This window comes from Gossypium raimondii, chromosome 4 (genome assembly GCF_025698545.1).
Source record: "Gossypium raimondii isolate GPD5lz chromosome 4, ASM2569854v1, whole genome shotgun sequence".
Classification (NCBI taxonomy): domain Eukaryota; kingdom Viridiplantae; phylum Streptophyta; class Magnoliopsida; order Malvales; family Malvaceae; genus Gossypium; species Gossypium raimondii.
In genome coordinates, this window is record NC_068568.1 from 21,777,486 (window position 1) to 21,792,897 (window position 15,412).

The 15,412-nt window shown below is 27.9% G+C and overlaps 1 protein-coding gene across 3 annotated transcripts; it reads right to left on the bottom strand.

Moving 5' to 3' along the window:
• Positions 1–499: 499 nt before the first annotated feature.
• On the bottom strand, positions 500–5,272 carry LOC105766654 (heterogeneous nuclear ribonucleoprotein Q). Of its 3 annotated transcripts, none has more exons than XM_012586189.2 (9): positions 5,111–5,272; positions 3,725–4,468; positions 3,535–3,651; positions 3,179–3,319; positions 2,890–3,063; positions 2,594–2,801; positions 2,317–2,489; positions 1,483–1,568; positions 500–1,162 (listed from the first exon to the last, which is right to left on the bottom strand). In XM_012586189.2, the coding sequence occupies exons 2-9, from the start codon at positions 4,091–4,093 to the stop codon at positions 1,018–1,020; spliced, it is 1,413 nt and encodes a 470-aa protein (XP_012441643.1). In that variant the 5' UTR covers positions 4,094–4,468; positions 5,111–5,272; the 3' UTR covers positions 500–1,017. The 3 variants fall into 3 exon arrangements, with proteins under 3 accessions (XP_012441643.1, XP_012441644.1, XP_012441648.1); XM_012586190.2 differs by having other exon boundaries at positions 3,725–4,127; positions 5,111–5,271; XM_012586194.2 differs by having other exon boundaries at positions 1,013–1,162; positions 2,671–2,801.
• Positions 5,273–15,412: the final 10,140 nt, after the last annotated feature.

A 15,412-nucleotide genomic window follows, 5' to 3' on the forward strand; every position in this document is an offset into this window, starting at 1 on the left:
TGATTATAAAATGGACTAAAAACATAACACTTGAATACTTTAAATCCAAAAAAATGTAAGTACCAAACACATGAATACTTTAAATATAAAAAATTATGCAATAAAATGAAAAAAACAGATATACTTCAAAAGCCAAATCATAAATTAAACCTAATTTGTGGACATACTCTATATATTTGAAACTTAATGATCATATTTTCACTTTTAAGAATAATCCTCTATTTTTAAATTAAAATTAAAATTTTAATTGTTAACACCATTAGTCTTCTTTTTTGGTCAAATTTACTAATGTGACATTCTAAAATTTAGAAAAAGTATTCACTCAATAATCATGTGGCGAAATTGTAATGAAACTAAATTTAACACAATTTTCTTAAAATTCATATTTGCATTTAATTAAAATAAATATTTAGGCCAATGGCATTTTATATTGGGCTACCAAATTATGTCAAAATTAAATCTTAAATTTGAACATAACATGGTATAAGGACCAAAATTGAAAATTTACCATTTTATATAATCTAAAAAGTAAAACTAAATTTGAAATTTAACCATTATTGTTAACACAAAGAAAGAAAGAACACAAAGATACATGTCAAAGGAAGGCCTATATAGTGGCATAGGTAAGGATCGGAGTTCGAAGCAAAAGTTTGAACCCTCTAAAGACTGAAGAGACCACTAAACCAAACCGTTTCGTTACAATATTTCTCCTCCATTTCAAGCTTTTATTTTAACTGTTTCATTGCTGTTATTCAGCAATGTGTAGACAGCTTCAGTTTTGTTAGGGAGAAGTAAATCACATTTAATCTAAATGCAATGGCCAATATATGTTAGTCGTTGGAATTAGAGCCCATATCTGTCGGTAAGTTTTTTGACAGCTTACAACACTTCCCATAATTTCTGTTTTAACAAAACTACTGGCTGATCCTTAGCCTCGAACAAAAGCCAACTCAAAGCAGATTCTTTTCTACTCTCTTCTAACTTCAGGTTACAGAAGAAATGGAATCGAGAACCAAACTAATATGGATTATATCGATTGCGTCCTCGGTTACTGTCACTGCTGCTGCGTCTTCCACCGCTTGAGCTACTACTACTAGCACCACCCCGGCTACTACGGGGCCGTGGTGGAGGTGTCTCTGGTTGTTGCATCCCAGGCTGTTGGCTATACAAAAAACGAAAACAATTTCGTAAAGGAGTGCCATCATCCAAAATTAAGAAAAGGTGAGCAGACGGAAGCCGCAAGACAAAATAATTATTATTATTATTATTCGGCCTATTAATATAAGTGGCAATGTGCATGAATTTGTCTACAAGTCAAATGTCAATTTGGCTCCATATCAAGGCGGAAGAAAAGGGTAACAGAAATTGACAAGTAGCTGTGCATGTATGTACAGGACATACACACTCCACATATGCACGCATATATGAACAAATAACATAACCTACATAATCTGCAACTACTAATTCATGCTTAAAACTTACAGGACATATCCAATCCTTCCGTCAGGCAAAAGCATTGGCATCATTGCCATTCCAGCAGGAGTTGGACCTCGCCCATAGATTAACGGCTGCAAGATTTTAACATAAATATCAGCAGGGTATTATAAAAATATTTTTATATTTTCCAAGTAAAATAAATAATCAGGCATACACAGGAGAACCTTTCAAAATCCTGGTCTCTTAAGCATATGCCTCTAGAAGATTGACAAGTAATAGTAAAATATTTTAGTGAGAAGTATAGACAATGTATGTCTTGCTGTTAATAAAATTACAAATAATGCCAACTCATCATAAGATAACTGTTTACTTATTATAAGGAAGGAAATCCTATGTAGGAGACAATGTCGTTTTATTTGTTCTTGACTGTGCAATGTTCCTTCTTGAACAAAACCAGTGCTTACTGTACAAAATTACAAAAGACAGCAGTATAAACCAATTTTAGATTAATCGCCAAGCCATCATGCCTACATATCAAAGATTATTTCATCTCGATACAAGGGGTGTGTCATCTTTTCAATCTATATCTGTCATCTGACACATCTCAAAACAAGAGCAGATATTGCTGGTCCCACATAACACCCAATGCAGCTTAAAGTCATAATCAAAGGTTTGCAATGAAAAGAAATTTAAAAAAAGTTACAACTTAAATTACCCAAAAGAGCACTGCTTTTGGCAACATTCAAATTTCCAGAAGAAACCTGTCAAACTATTTCCTTTTCCCAACTATGTCCAAAGAAACAATAACAAATGAAAAGAAAAAAGCCTGGAGGACAAAGTGACAAAAAAGAGAGAGAGAGAAGTAAAAGAGCATCTCACCTGTCCAAATCCTGCAGGACCAAATCCTGTTCCAAGACCACCATATGCTCCCCCAAGTAAACCAAATCCTAATGGAGGGAAGCTTGAATCTAAGGTTGACTTCTGGGAGCCAGATCCTCCAGAAGACTTCTGGTCTGCTTGTGGTTTTGCAAGAGAACACTCCAACACTTGACCTGTCAATAAGAGAAAATACAACAAAATATCATCAATAATGCCTTTATACTCCAAGGAAATGCAAGAAGTTGATAATAGCAGTAAGGTAAGGAGCATAGTCTACCATCAATCTCATATTTTTCAGTATTCTTCAATGCTTTCATAACACTTGACCTCTCTGCAAAATGCACAAACCCATACCTGCTGTCCTCCTTTCCTGCTTTTGCAGGAGGAACTACAACTTTTGTGATCTTTCCATGATGTTCAAACAGCTCCTTTAGGCGATCCTGAGTTATATCTCGTGGTAAATTCTTGACATACAATGACTTAACCTGCATCATGTCAAACATTATTACTATACAACTATCAATGCAAATCTCCAGCTAAGTATGGCCAGCATTAAAGTATAGATTAGAAAACCTGAGTAGTAGCAGAAGATTCAGCATTTCTAGGGTCAGCCCAACTCACAGTTGGAGCATTATCATCAAGCTTAAATGTTGGCTTCAACATTTTCTGTCTTGAGTATTCAGCACATGCATGATTATAGTACTCAATGAAAACAAATCCACGGTTTCGGCTGGGGTTCATTGGATCCTGCCATGTCAAGCACATGCCATCAAAAACTAATACAGGCTGGCACATTAGTAATGGAATATTAAACTGAATCAGTCTCATAAACTGGGATACGACAGACAATATATTCACAAACCTTCAACAATTCAATACAACCGACTCCAGGCCCAACATCAGTTACAACCCTCCTCATAACTTCCTCCCCCCAGTTTCTGGGAACATTACCAATGAACAACTTATTCTTTGCTTGAGAAGTTGAACATTTTATCTTTTTCCCCTGAAGTAGACAAAAAGGAGTAAACAAGAAAACAGATATATGTTTCAAAGGAGAAAATATAATTGAAAAAGAAATGATGCCACCATTCATCAATGTATATATTCATAGGACGCAAAAAGGGAGAGGAATACTAACACAAATAAATAACAGCATATATTATTATGTTAAGCCCTGCTAGAATCTGTTAACACAAAAAGCTGTGCATTCTTCCTCACCTTGAATTCAGAATAATTCAGTCTTTCAATAGCTTTGGATGCTAACTCTTTGGATCTGAAGGTCACAAAAGCATAACCATTGCCCTCACCTAAATCCTTCGCCTTCATTATCCTAACCTGCAGTCATTATATTTATGCATCTAGTCAGTCTAAATAAGCATACAGGCAGCGCATTGATATTGCAATGTACCTCTATGACTTCTCCTATAGATTCACAAAATCTCTTCAAGTCCTCTTTAGAAGTGTCATGAGGAATGCCACCAATGTAGACCTCTGATCCATGAGGAGGAAGTGCAAGAAGTTCTGCATGTTTCTTTTTCTTTTCTTCCTCTGTCTCAGAATCATTCAACTCCTCATCACCATCAGAGCCTTTTTGAACATCAACAAGCTCAGCATTCTCATCCTCATCTTCCACCTCTTCTTCAACCTCTTCCTCAACTTCCACTTCCTCCTCTTCCTCTATTTCTTCATATTCAACCTCCTCCTCTATGGTCTCCTCTTGTTCATTGTCCCCTTCAAGGTCTACCTGCTCTTCATTCTCTTCCCTTGTCCTTGACATTTTATGTATCTAATAAAGCAAGCTTGCAAGACAACTGTGAAGGAAGCACAGAAGCCAGAAGCATTGACAAAAGAAAAGAGTACAAATGTGGAAAGGAGGAAAAAAATGAGAGGCCAATGGAGTTGCAAAATAAGACTTTTGACTGAATTTGTGCCATGAGGATATATGGCTTCAAAGGAGTCGCAGCTAGAGTGGTTCTCAGAAAAGAGAGTTACAGAATAGTAAAAACAAAGAAAAAAAGCAATAGACACAGGCAAAGAGAGTTGTGAGTGATAATCAAGAGGATTCTGATGTCAACAAAGTATTCTTGAAACTAGATAAAAGTTACAGACAATTGCCCAAGAAAATGGCCAGTTTCATCGATTACTTATATATCTGGGAAATTCATTCACCAAAAGGGGAAAAAGGGAAGAAAAACAAAAAGGCAGAAAATAAGAAATGAGAAATTGAACCAAAAGGCATAAAATATAGAAATAGAAGGAATACAATAAGAGATTCCAGCAAAAGAGAAAAACAGATTTGCAAAGAACTATTTGTTATTATAACGCAGCAATGCTCAAAGCAAATGGAGAAAAAGGTTTAATAATTAATTTAAAAATTTGCTAGTAGCCCGTCTTTCAAATTTCCGATCCATATTATGTGTATATTATATATATGAAAAAGATATAAAGGGTTCAGTTTTTCTTACTTCTTCTATTTTTGAACTTACCCGCTAATTCGCTAACAATTTATGAAACTCCAAACATCAAAGATACAAAATACAAAATACAATTTTTTTTCAAATTTCACTCTATTTATATCTTAGCGTTTAGCAATAACTTCAACAATTTAATAAACAGGAAAAGAAAAGCAGGTAAACCTACGAACATTTCGAATTCAATATATCCTGAAACGTTGATTGATTAAGAAACATATATATATATATTAAACATTCAGCATTAAAAGCAAAGAAGATATTGGTGATTATGTATACAAAAATTTCGGGGGGAAAAAGAAGAAGAAGAAAAGAGAGCTTACCGAGCGCGAAAAATTGAAGAATGGGAGGGAAACCCTAATAAGGGATTTTGTTACGGAAAACCCTAATTTGTGAGATTGAAAGAGGAGCTTTTAATTTCGCAGGAGCTTCAGAATCGGGGTTGTGCCCTACAGATAGCAATAGAATGAATGGTGTTTCGTTTATTATTATGTTTTATATATATGGGGATTGAGGAGGGGCTACACCTACTAACGGCCAGCTTAAGATAATTGAGAAATTTAAACGATTTTGTACAAAAATATTAAATTTAAAATATTAGTTTAAAATATAAATCGAATTCGAATTTAATATTTAAAATTTAAAGTTTAAATTTAATATATTAATTTTAAGTTTATAATATATTAAATTGATATATCGTGAATATACACCTTTATATTTTTATTTCATATAATTAATGTAAGTATTTATTATTAAAAAACTAATAATTAAAAAGAATATTAAATAATAACTTAAAAGAATTTTATATTACCTAAACCATAATTTAATTAATTGTAGAATATTAAAAACTATATCTTTATTTAAAAGATTGCAATGTTTTAAATCCATACTTCCGATTTTTCTATCTTCATTTTGTATCTCTCTAAATAAATTAATTATATTATCAATGTATTAAATAATATTATTATTTTCAGCGAAGAAAATAAATGTTAGTATTTGGTACACAATGTATTTTTTGTTTCACAAGTAGTCTTAAAAATTATCATATGTTTTTCTTTTAATACTTTATTATATCACTATAAGACAATTGTTAACCCTCTCTTATTTTTAATATTTTTAATATTTTATTATACCCTATAAGATATTTGTCAACCTTCTAAGTTTATTCGTGAGTCTAAAACCTACACCAAATATTTTCCTTTTTAATAAAGGCAGGAGAATTGGTATTAGAGTTTAATTTATTTGGTATATATAGTAATGATTTAGAAGGATGAAATTAAGTATTAAGTATTAATTTTAATGTCAAAATACTAATTTCTATTTTTTGTTGGTACATTTATAATATGATTACTATATTTATATTAGTTTTGTAGTGGTGGGATTGAAGTAAGATGCATGATTTTATAATATTGTAGATTCAGTGATAAAACTCAAGAAGAGAGGGGTGGGGATGGTGTAATCTAATGGAATAACTAAAGATTGAACTGCAACACCAGCAGAGGAGGAATGCTTGATGCATGGATTGGTGAATTCTTATAAATGGGGCAATTGAGGGGAAATCCCGGATCGGATGAAATTATTTTCTGAGCTGTATTTTCTCTTCTTCCCTAAAATTAATATATATTATTAATAATTTATAAATATTACTTATTCTTCTTAAATGAATAAATACAAAAAATAAAATAAAATAATTTATTCAAATGATTTTATATATTATTAATAATTACTTATTCAACTTCATTGTATTGTTTAAATCATTAAAAACTCTATGGAAATGTAGAATAGAAATTTCTTTTAATTTCAATTTAATAATATAATGAATGAAAAGAATATTTCCTCGTTTCAAATTTTTTTTAAATTGTGTTTTATATATATTATTATTAATATAGATTATTTTTCATTTATTTTATATATTATATAATTTATATTTATGATAAAGTAAATATAATATTCTAATATTAAAAATATATATTATTTTTAATATTTAAATTTTAATAAAACAAAAACGGAAAATATAATTAATAAATATTAAATTAAAATAATTATATTTTAAGAATAAAATAATATAAACAAGCCTAAATGAGTTTAAGCTAGTTATTGAAGTACTTGATCAAAATTTAAAGTCCAAATTTTGAATTAGACCAAATTTAGACAATTATATATAATAATGATAGATTGCATAAATATGATCTGTTCCACTTCATCCATCAACACTTCTAAAAGAAACCCTCAGATGTTTTAATTTTAATAGAGATAAATTTCAAAACTATACATGAATCATGGTCTAATATGCAATTTTAAACATTTATTTTAATTTTGTACAAATTTATACATTAATTTCTTATTTGATCTAATTCTCACAAATTATTAATACAGTTAGTGATATAACATCATTCTATATTTATATATTGCATACTCATATAATTACATTTATCCAATGCTAAAATAAATTTATTTTTAATGTGTATAATTGAATTAAAATTAAATTTTATATATACATTTAAAACAAAATAAAAATTTTATATACTAATTTATATATTAAATCAAAGTTTAAATCTTATATATATTTTGAGATTTATTCCACAGTAGTTCTAAGTTTATAAATAGCAAACAGATGTATTTGTCAGCAATATTTAAGGATTATTATACATGTCTGTCGGTGATTTGTGTATCATTTTGCAGCATTATTTGTTTGTTTTCATAATATTTTTATTATTCTTTTCATAAATAACTACAAATCAAATAGATAATATTTATATTATAATTAAAATATTTTAAAATTTATAATTAATTATAATATTATTTATCTGTAATAAATATTTTGAAATTTTAGTTTTTCCTTTTATATAAATAAATAACAATTTATAGTGCAATTTAAAGTAATAATTTATAGAATATTAAATTAATCTATAGTATAGAGGTGCATATGGGCCGGGCTGGGCCCAAAAATTTTTTTGGCCCGTGTCCTAGGCCCGGGCCCGGTCTGGCCCGAAATATGGGCCTAAAATTTTGTCCAGGCCCAGCCCGGAAAAAAATTCCTAAGTCCGAGCCTGGCCTGGCCAGGCCCATTTTTTTAATAAACACCAATTTTTTAAAAAAAAGTATTTTAAAAATATTTTAAAAATAAAAAAATAAAAAATATATAAATTTATTATATTCGGGCCGGGCCGGGCCGGGCCAAAAAAGTGGTGCCCGAGGCCCGGCCCGTTTTCTAAATGGGCCTCATTTTTTTGCCCAAACCCATATTTCGAGCCTATATTTTTACCGAACCCTCCCATATTTCGGGCGGACCGTCGGGCAGGGCCGGGCGGCCCGGCAACCTATAGTTTATATTTCAATAATATTTTTCCTTTCTTCCCTACTATTCTTCTTTATTTTTTGTGTCAACTTTTTCCTTTAAATTAAAAGCAAAAAAAAAAAAGTTTTATTGCCTCATAAAAATACTTTGGATATATTTTTATTTTTGCTCTTATATTTCTTATCTTTTATTTTTATAAATAAATATAAAAGGTATCAGCATGTTGGGATTTCCTAAAATAAAGGAAAGTTAAGTAAATTAAAGGAAATAATTATTTTTCCCTTATTTGAATGACATATTTTGATTAAGCAAAAAAAAATAGTAAAGTGTTATAAAATAAATAAGCAGAGAATAAAGAACAAAGAAAATGAGAGACTAAAAGAGGATCGTATTTTATTAATCAATGAGAATCATCTACAATACTTCTCCAAAGTCTATATTTATAAACATAAGAAGTATAAATGAAATAGAACTGTATTTCTAATTACTATTAGAATTTAAAGTATATCAAAACTTATCTTGATCTTGATGGACATCCACTTAATAAAATATTCATAACACTCCCCCTTGGATGTCCGTTTGTAGATAATGTGTCTCGTAATAACCTTACTAAGATAAAAACCTTGTGGGAAAAAAATTCTTAGGGAAGAAAAAAGAGTACACATATCTATAATACGCATAATATGTTACCTCATTAAAAATCTTACTAGGAAAATCCAATGAGACAAAACCTCAATTAAGGGAAAAAAATAGTACAACGCGTATTTACTCATATTCATGAAAACATCACATATTTTCTCATAATCTGCGTATTCAATCTTGAATACTAGTTTTTAACTATTTGAATGTATATGCTAAGCATTTATATCACCATTATTTTGAAAGTCATGAGTGATGGAAAATTTGGGGAAAATATATTTTGATCTCTTCTAGAGTTTCAACAATAATCATATCAAAATTTAATCATGATTCTTCTATAAAAATACAAATAAATATTTTGGATCATTTTATAATCCTCCTTCAACTACTATTCACTAAGTCAAATTTACCACAAATGTTCAATTATTTCAATTCATATAAATGAACAATTTCCCAAGAATTTCAATATGCTTCTAGCATTCTAAATCATTCAAGGATTTTAATATAAACTTTACTATATAGTGATTCATAAAATGTTGTAACAACAACCATTAGACATAAGTTAAATCTTTTATGAACTGTCACTTTAATAATATATCTAAAGGTTATTGTATCCACCACAAAAGAATATTATATCTTTTCATAATCAATGTTAGGACTTAGTAAAATTTCATACTTTATTTTGTTTTGCAAAACTATTTCATTTGTACGCCCATTGACTTTATACCTTTAGATATTTAGACTCTTGGTCCAAAAACTCCATGAATTTAATTGTACTTGAGTTGTGTCTTTCTATTTTGACCAATTTATTCTATATCTATACTTCTCAATAGATTTATTCATGATCCTCCTTTTATTTCATTATTTCAATAATAATATTGCATGCAAAACCATTGTCGACCAATATTATTATTAGTTCTACATTTTCTCGAATTGACATAACTTATCGAGATATCTTATTTTCACTATTTTAATCTTCAGCTTCAGGTACCTGAATCTCTTTAAGAGTTTTAGTTATTAGTTATGTATTGGGTCTCTTCTAGAGTACCCAACTCCACTATATGACCATCTAAAAGAATTTTTATCTTTGGAATCGATCAATCTATTATTTATTCTAACTGGTTGTCTTACTAGGAGTTTGATTTCAAAATATTATATGGTATAAAAACTTGGTTATTCTCATTAAGATTGTGAATACATCTAACAATTAACTTATAATAAAATGAGTTATCCTTTTTGAATTTTTGGTTCAAATTACTCTCTATAATACATTCAAAACATCTAATAATACAATGAGACTTGTAATTAATATATATTCCCAAATTTCTTTGAGGATTCACTTATCTTTGTGCGTTGTGGTTGAGCAATTGGAACATATACGCACATACAAAAATTTAAAGACGAGAAATGTTTAGCCCTTGACCAAAAACCAATTGATGGGGAGTATTATAACTTATTGGTTTGATGCATAAATCAACATAATCTCATGTTGAAATAAGAAGTTTAGTTCTCATAAGTAATGGTTTAGATATTTATCAGATGTGTTCAATCAATAATTTCTCTAAACCATTATGTGCATAAATAACAAACTTTTACGAAAGTTTTTCAAACTCAATCAATAAAAGATTGAAATATAAACTCATTAGCTAGCAATATGAATTGTCTTATTTGCACTATCTGAAATTAATCATTTAAACAAACAATCTTGCAAAAGACAGGTTGTAAGTTGATAACACATATGTGATTATTTTGTGATTCATCTACTAAAATTATATAATATCAAAATTATCCACATGGTGGATGAATGAACCCATATTCATTTCAGAAATGCAAGACACTAAATCTCAACTTTAACTATTGAGTTTTTAATAATTAATTTTCATTGAGCACAAGCAACAAATGAAAATTTTTTAAATTAAAGAATCTTCTGGTTCTTTAATGAATGTCCATATGAATTCTCAATTAATTTTCGCATCATATATGATCCAGGATGGTCTAATTGGTCACGTCAAGTAGTAAATGCATTTGTATCAGTAAACTTCCGGTTTATTTTAACATGCATTTCAATTGTACTAATAATGCCAATATAAATTATGACAAATTGATAATTTTACTGTCATTCCTTTTACTTTGTATCCACATATAGGTACTATTGTGACACTACTAGAAATGTCTAAATCAATGTGAAGTTTATAATGCCATTAAGTCAACAAAATAAATATAATTTCTAAACAAGTATATGCAATATTCGCTTGGGAATATGCCAAAATCTTTAAATATCCAAAAATTATTATATTTATTACAAACATTCACTCCAAAGAATGTGCAAAAAGTAATTCGAACAATAATATAAGCATATATCATATTTCTACCAATAAGATCATATAGATATCATCATTTTAAGGAATGATAAATTAATATAAATCATTGAACATTCTATACTAAGAATAAACATTTGGCAACATTTTGAATCATTCATCTTCTTCTTATCTACTTTTTAATAATGACAATAAGTTAAATTTTCATAATTGTTATGTATTGCTACATTCACTTTAGGGAATGGAGCAGAACTAATGGAACGAATAACTAGTTATTTTGTTTAGCCATAAGGAGATGTGAGATCAATTCAAAATACTTTTAAAGTCCTTTTAATAAGAGTTTTACATAATCAGTTAACTACCAAAAATAACTGGTTAGGTCATGTATAGAAACAAGCCTAAATTAAATATATCAATAAAAGTAACATCTCAAACATAAAAATATGACATAATGAAAAACTAGCAATTTTTTCTTTCATAACCATCATCATAAACATGCATGAAATTTAATTTAAAATCCATCCATTAATGCTCGTAGTACTTTTCATTTACAATTGCTCATGTCATTTCTCTAAATAATTAACACATGGAATAATATATAACGTATGAACTACTATATTTAACAATTCTTTGAACTAAATGAAATCCAAATAACCATAAAATTCATTGGTTTATCAAGACAAATTTGCATACTAGATATGTTTTAATTAAATATATTATTTAATTATAAAACCTACTATAGCAATATAAATAAATCGATTAATATTCATTTTCATAAACAAATAAGATGCTTAAAACAATATGTAACCCATGTAATCAAAACTTAAAAAGAAAACTATCTCAAATATTTAAACCATATATCAAGTTCATTTAATATTTAAAGATGTACTTTCTTTTCTATGTTGAGTCTTGACGATTTTATCAAGAAGTAAGCAAATTAAACTCCACTAGTAGATTTTGAATCCAATCGAAATCTATTAATAGCAAACTTTGAAAGTGAATCTTATTTTCCGGTGTACAATAGGTACATAACCAATGACTTTTCATACACAAGTTTTTCTCTTACAAGTTCTCATCAATAATATTTTTCCACGTAATTTTAATTGAGAACTTATTCGAATACTATAGAGTTATACTAACTATTTTTAAAAACTTGTAACTTCGGTATATCCAACCATAACGAGCTTTAGATAGAATTATCATATTCTATTGCTCATAAGTAGACATTTCATAGTCAAATATTTTACTTTCAACCCCTTAATGGGATGATGACAAAAAAGATCATAGAGATAGTCACAATCAATTCAATTTAATAACAAGAGTAATCAATAACTCAATCCTTCTTCTTTTTCATCATTTCAAAATAGATATTTATAACAATAGTGATTCATATGAAATATAATCTTTTCTTCATTCACAATCTCACTATGGTATCCATTATAATGAATATCTTTTAAAACTAATGTATTAACCATCACAAATTTTATGCTTTTTAGATATTGATATATTAGCTCTTACGGAGCTTTTAACCAATTTTGTACTATCAAATATTAGAATAATATTTGTTTGTTTGATACTAAATAAGATAAATATTTTCTATCTATAATGATAGATTTCATTACTACATTCTCATATCATTCCTCAAAAATATGAACAAAAACAAAATATTTGGGCATATGCCACATATGTGACCAATAATCTTTCATATCACATTGATAACATAAGTAATCTTTACCCTTTGAAGAATTATCTTGAGACCTCTTATTGTTCTCTTATTTATTACTATATATGTTCTCACTTTTAGTTGTCCATGATTATATCTTTTAATTTCTTTATGTTTGCATTCACTTTGGGGAATGCAACAAATCTAGTAGGACAGACTTCTAAACGCCTCCATTGATTCTTTATTTCATAATCACCATCGTAAACATATGTGGATTTCAAATCAGAATCTATCTATTCATGTTATCATGATTAGTCTCCAATTATAATAAACATAATATAATAAATAAATCATAGTAAAATATACCGGAAGATCTTTAACATCATCGTCATCACCCACGTAAGGATTATATAAATTTCTTTGGATAATGATTACCCATAGTGCGTAGGCCTCAATTGAAGACTGAAATTACAATAGATCTAGAAGGCAATCGACAACAACTTGAGTAGTAGTTTGGAGTGACTGTATTATAAAATAAAAGAGAATTGTGATGATAATTTGTTATAAAATAAATAGACAGAGAGTAAAGAACAAAGAAAATGGGAGAGCAAAAGAGATCGTATTTTATTGATCAATGAGAATCATCTACAATACTTCTCTAAAGTCTATATTTATAAACATAAGAAATATAAATGAAATAGATCTCTACTTCTAATTACTATTAGAATTTAAAGTACATCAAAACTTATCTTAATCTTGAAGTACATCCACTTAATAAAATATTCATAACACAAAGGGAGTTGAGAATTCTCACTTTTCTTGTTTCCTTTATTTTTAATGGAAACATAAAACATTTTAGATTTGGGTAAATTATATAAATGGTCACCCAACTATAGTCGTGTTCCTATTTTGGTCACCCAATTTTAAAATTTTTCAATTTAGACTCTAATGTTTCAATTCGTTTCTATTTTGGTCACTAGTTGTTAAATTGATAATGGAAAATATTTTTCTAACTCGTATAATAATGCATTTAGTCCTCAATACCGACTTTTTCTATCAATTTGATCCTAATTCTAAATAATTCATTAAATTTAACCATTCAAATTTACAAATTCTATCAATTTGATCCTCAAACTTCCTAATCAAAGCTTTCAACTTTTAAAACATAAACATTCCACATCCTATAAATTTGTAAACCCCTCCCCCCCCCCCAAGAAAATAAAACATTCTCTCCACTAACGGGATGCTTTCCAAGCCAATTCCAGATACCAATGAGTTTATCTTGAAACTTTATTTCCTTTTCTTTCTTTCATTTAGTTTTCTTCTAAATATAATATTTTATAACCCTTTGATTGATAAAATTTTGGTTAAAGAAAACGAAAAAACCTTAAAGAAAACACTTTAGATTTACTCTTCTTGTTTATTGTATGATGTTTCCTTCAAGGTGCGTAGAAATAGTCCTCGAAGTTGGTTTTAAATTGGAAATTAAATCCGAAGTTAAAAATATGCACGGCTTTGAAAAATCCAATTGTTCAATCAATAATCATATAAAGAATTTATGAACATTTAATTTTTCATAAGAAAAAAAAGTGAAAGAATTAATTGAATTTATTTTTGTTACATTGATAATGATTTTTAAAATTTTATAAATTGATTAAGAAATTATTATGTGTTCTATTTATTATTTAATTTTAAATCCACAATAAGCAATCCGTATCACTAATAATCTGATTAGTGTGAAATCATTTACCAAATTAATTAAAAACTAAAATTATGCTAGTTAGAGTAAAATTATTTTTATAAATATTAAATTATTTATATAATTTTATTATACATTATATTTTTATAATTTGTATTTTATATTCTTTTAACGGTGTTTAGTTAATTTCTAATACTAACTTCTTAAAAATATAAACAAAAAGGTTATATATCGAATTGGATAATTTCAACCATAAACAAAAAAAGTAATAGACGTGGAATGCCTCGGTTTTGAAAGTTGAATGCTTTGGTTAGGAAGTTTGAGGATCAAATTGATAGAATTTGTAAATGTGAATAGTTAAATTTATTGAACTATTTAGAATTACGATCAAATTAATAGGTTATGCAAAAATCAATTTTGGCTTTCATAGGTTTTATTATTTACATTTTACTTTTAAATGTGCAAAATTTAGAAACAACTTTTCTCTATCATATCAAATGTTGTATATAATATATTGATTAAATTTATATTTAAAATTTTAAAATATTATCATAAGTTTTTATCTTTTAAGAAGAATATTGATATTTTTTTATAATATTTAATTTATGTTATTAATTATTAATATAAAGGATAAAAATTTTTATGTAAAATAAATAACTTCTTTTCCTTTTATAATATTTTCCTTTCCTTTCTTTTAATTACATTTATCCTGTAAACAATGCTTTATATTAATTAGAATAAGTTTTCTTTGCACTAGTGTAAAAAAATTAATACAAATTTTATATTTCATAAATAATTCAACTTCTATAGAATTATTTTATTCATAAAAAGTAATCAGAAAAGAAGAATTTTTAATTTTCTTTGATAATAGATTTTCAAATTAATGTATTAAAATTAATCAATAAATTATTATTTGTTTTCTTATGTTGTGCTTAGTTCCAAAATAGAATGTGTATGACATTGAAAAGCTGACTTGGGAATGGTTGGGAAGCATTATCAGCCTGTATA

What these genes read in the sequence shown, in the direction of transcription:
- LOC105766654 (XM_012586189.2), bottom strand. Translation starts at nt 4,093, where the DNA reads ATGTCAAGGACAAGGGAAGAGAATGAAGAGCAGGTAGACCTTGAAGGG. An exon ending in TGAATTATTCTGAATTCAAG is followed by an intron (nt 3,320 to 3,534) that starts GTGAGGAAGAAT and finishes TGTCTACTTCAG; the next exon opens with GGGAAAAAGATAAAATGTTC. An exon ending in GGAAGGATTGGATATGTCCT is followed by an intron (nt 1,163 to 1,482) that starts GTAAGTTTTAAG and finishes TTTTTTGTATAG; the next exon opens with CCAACAGCCTGGGATGCAAC.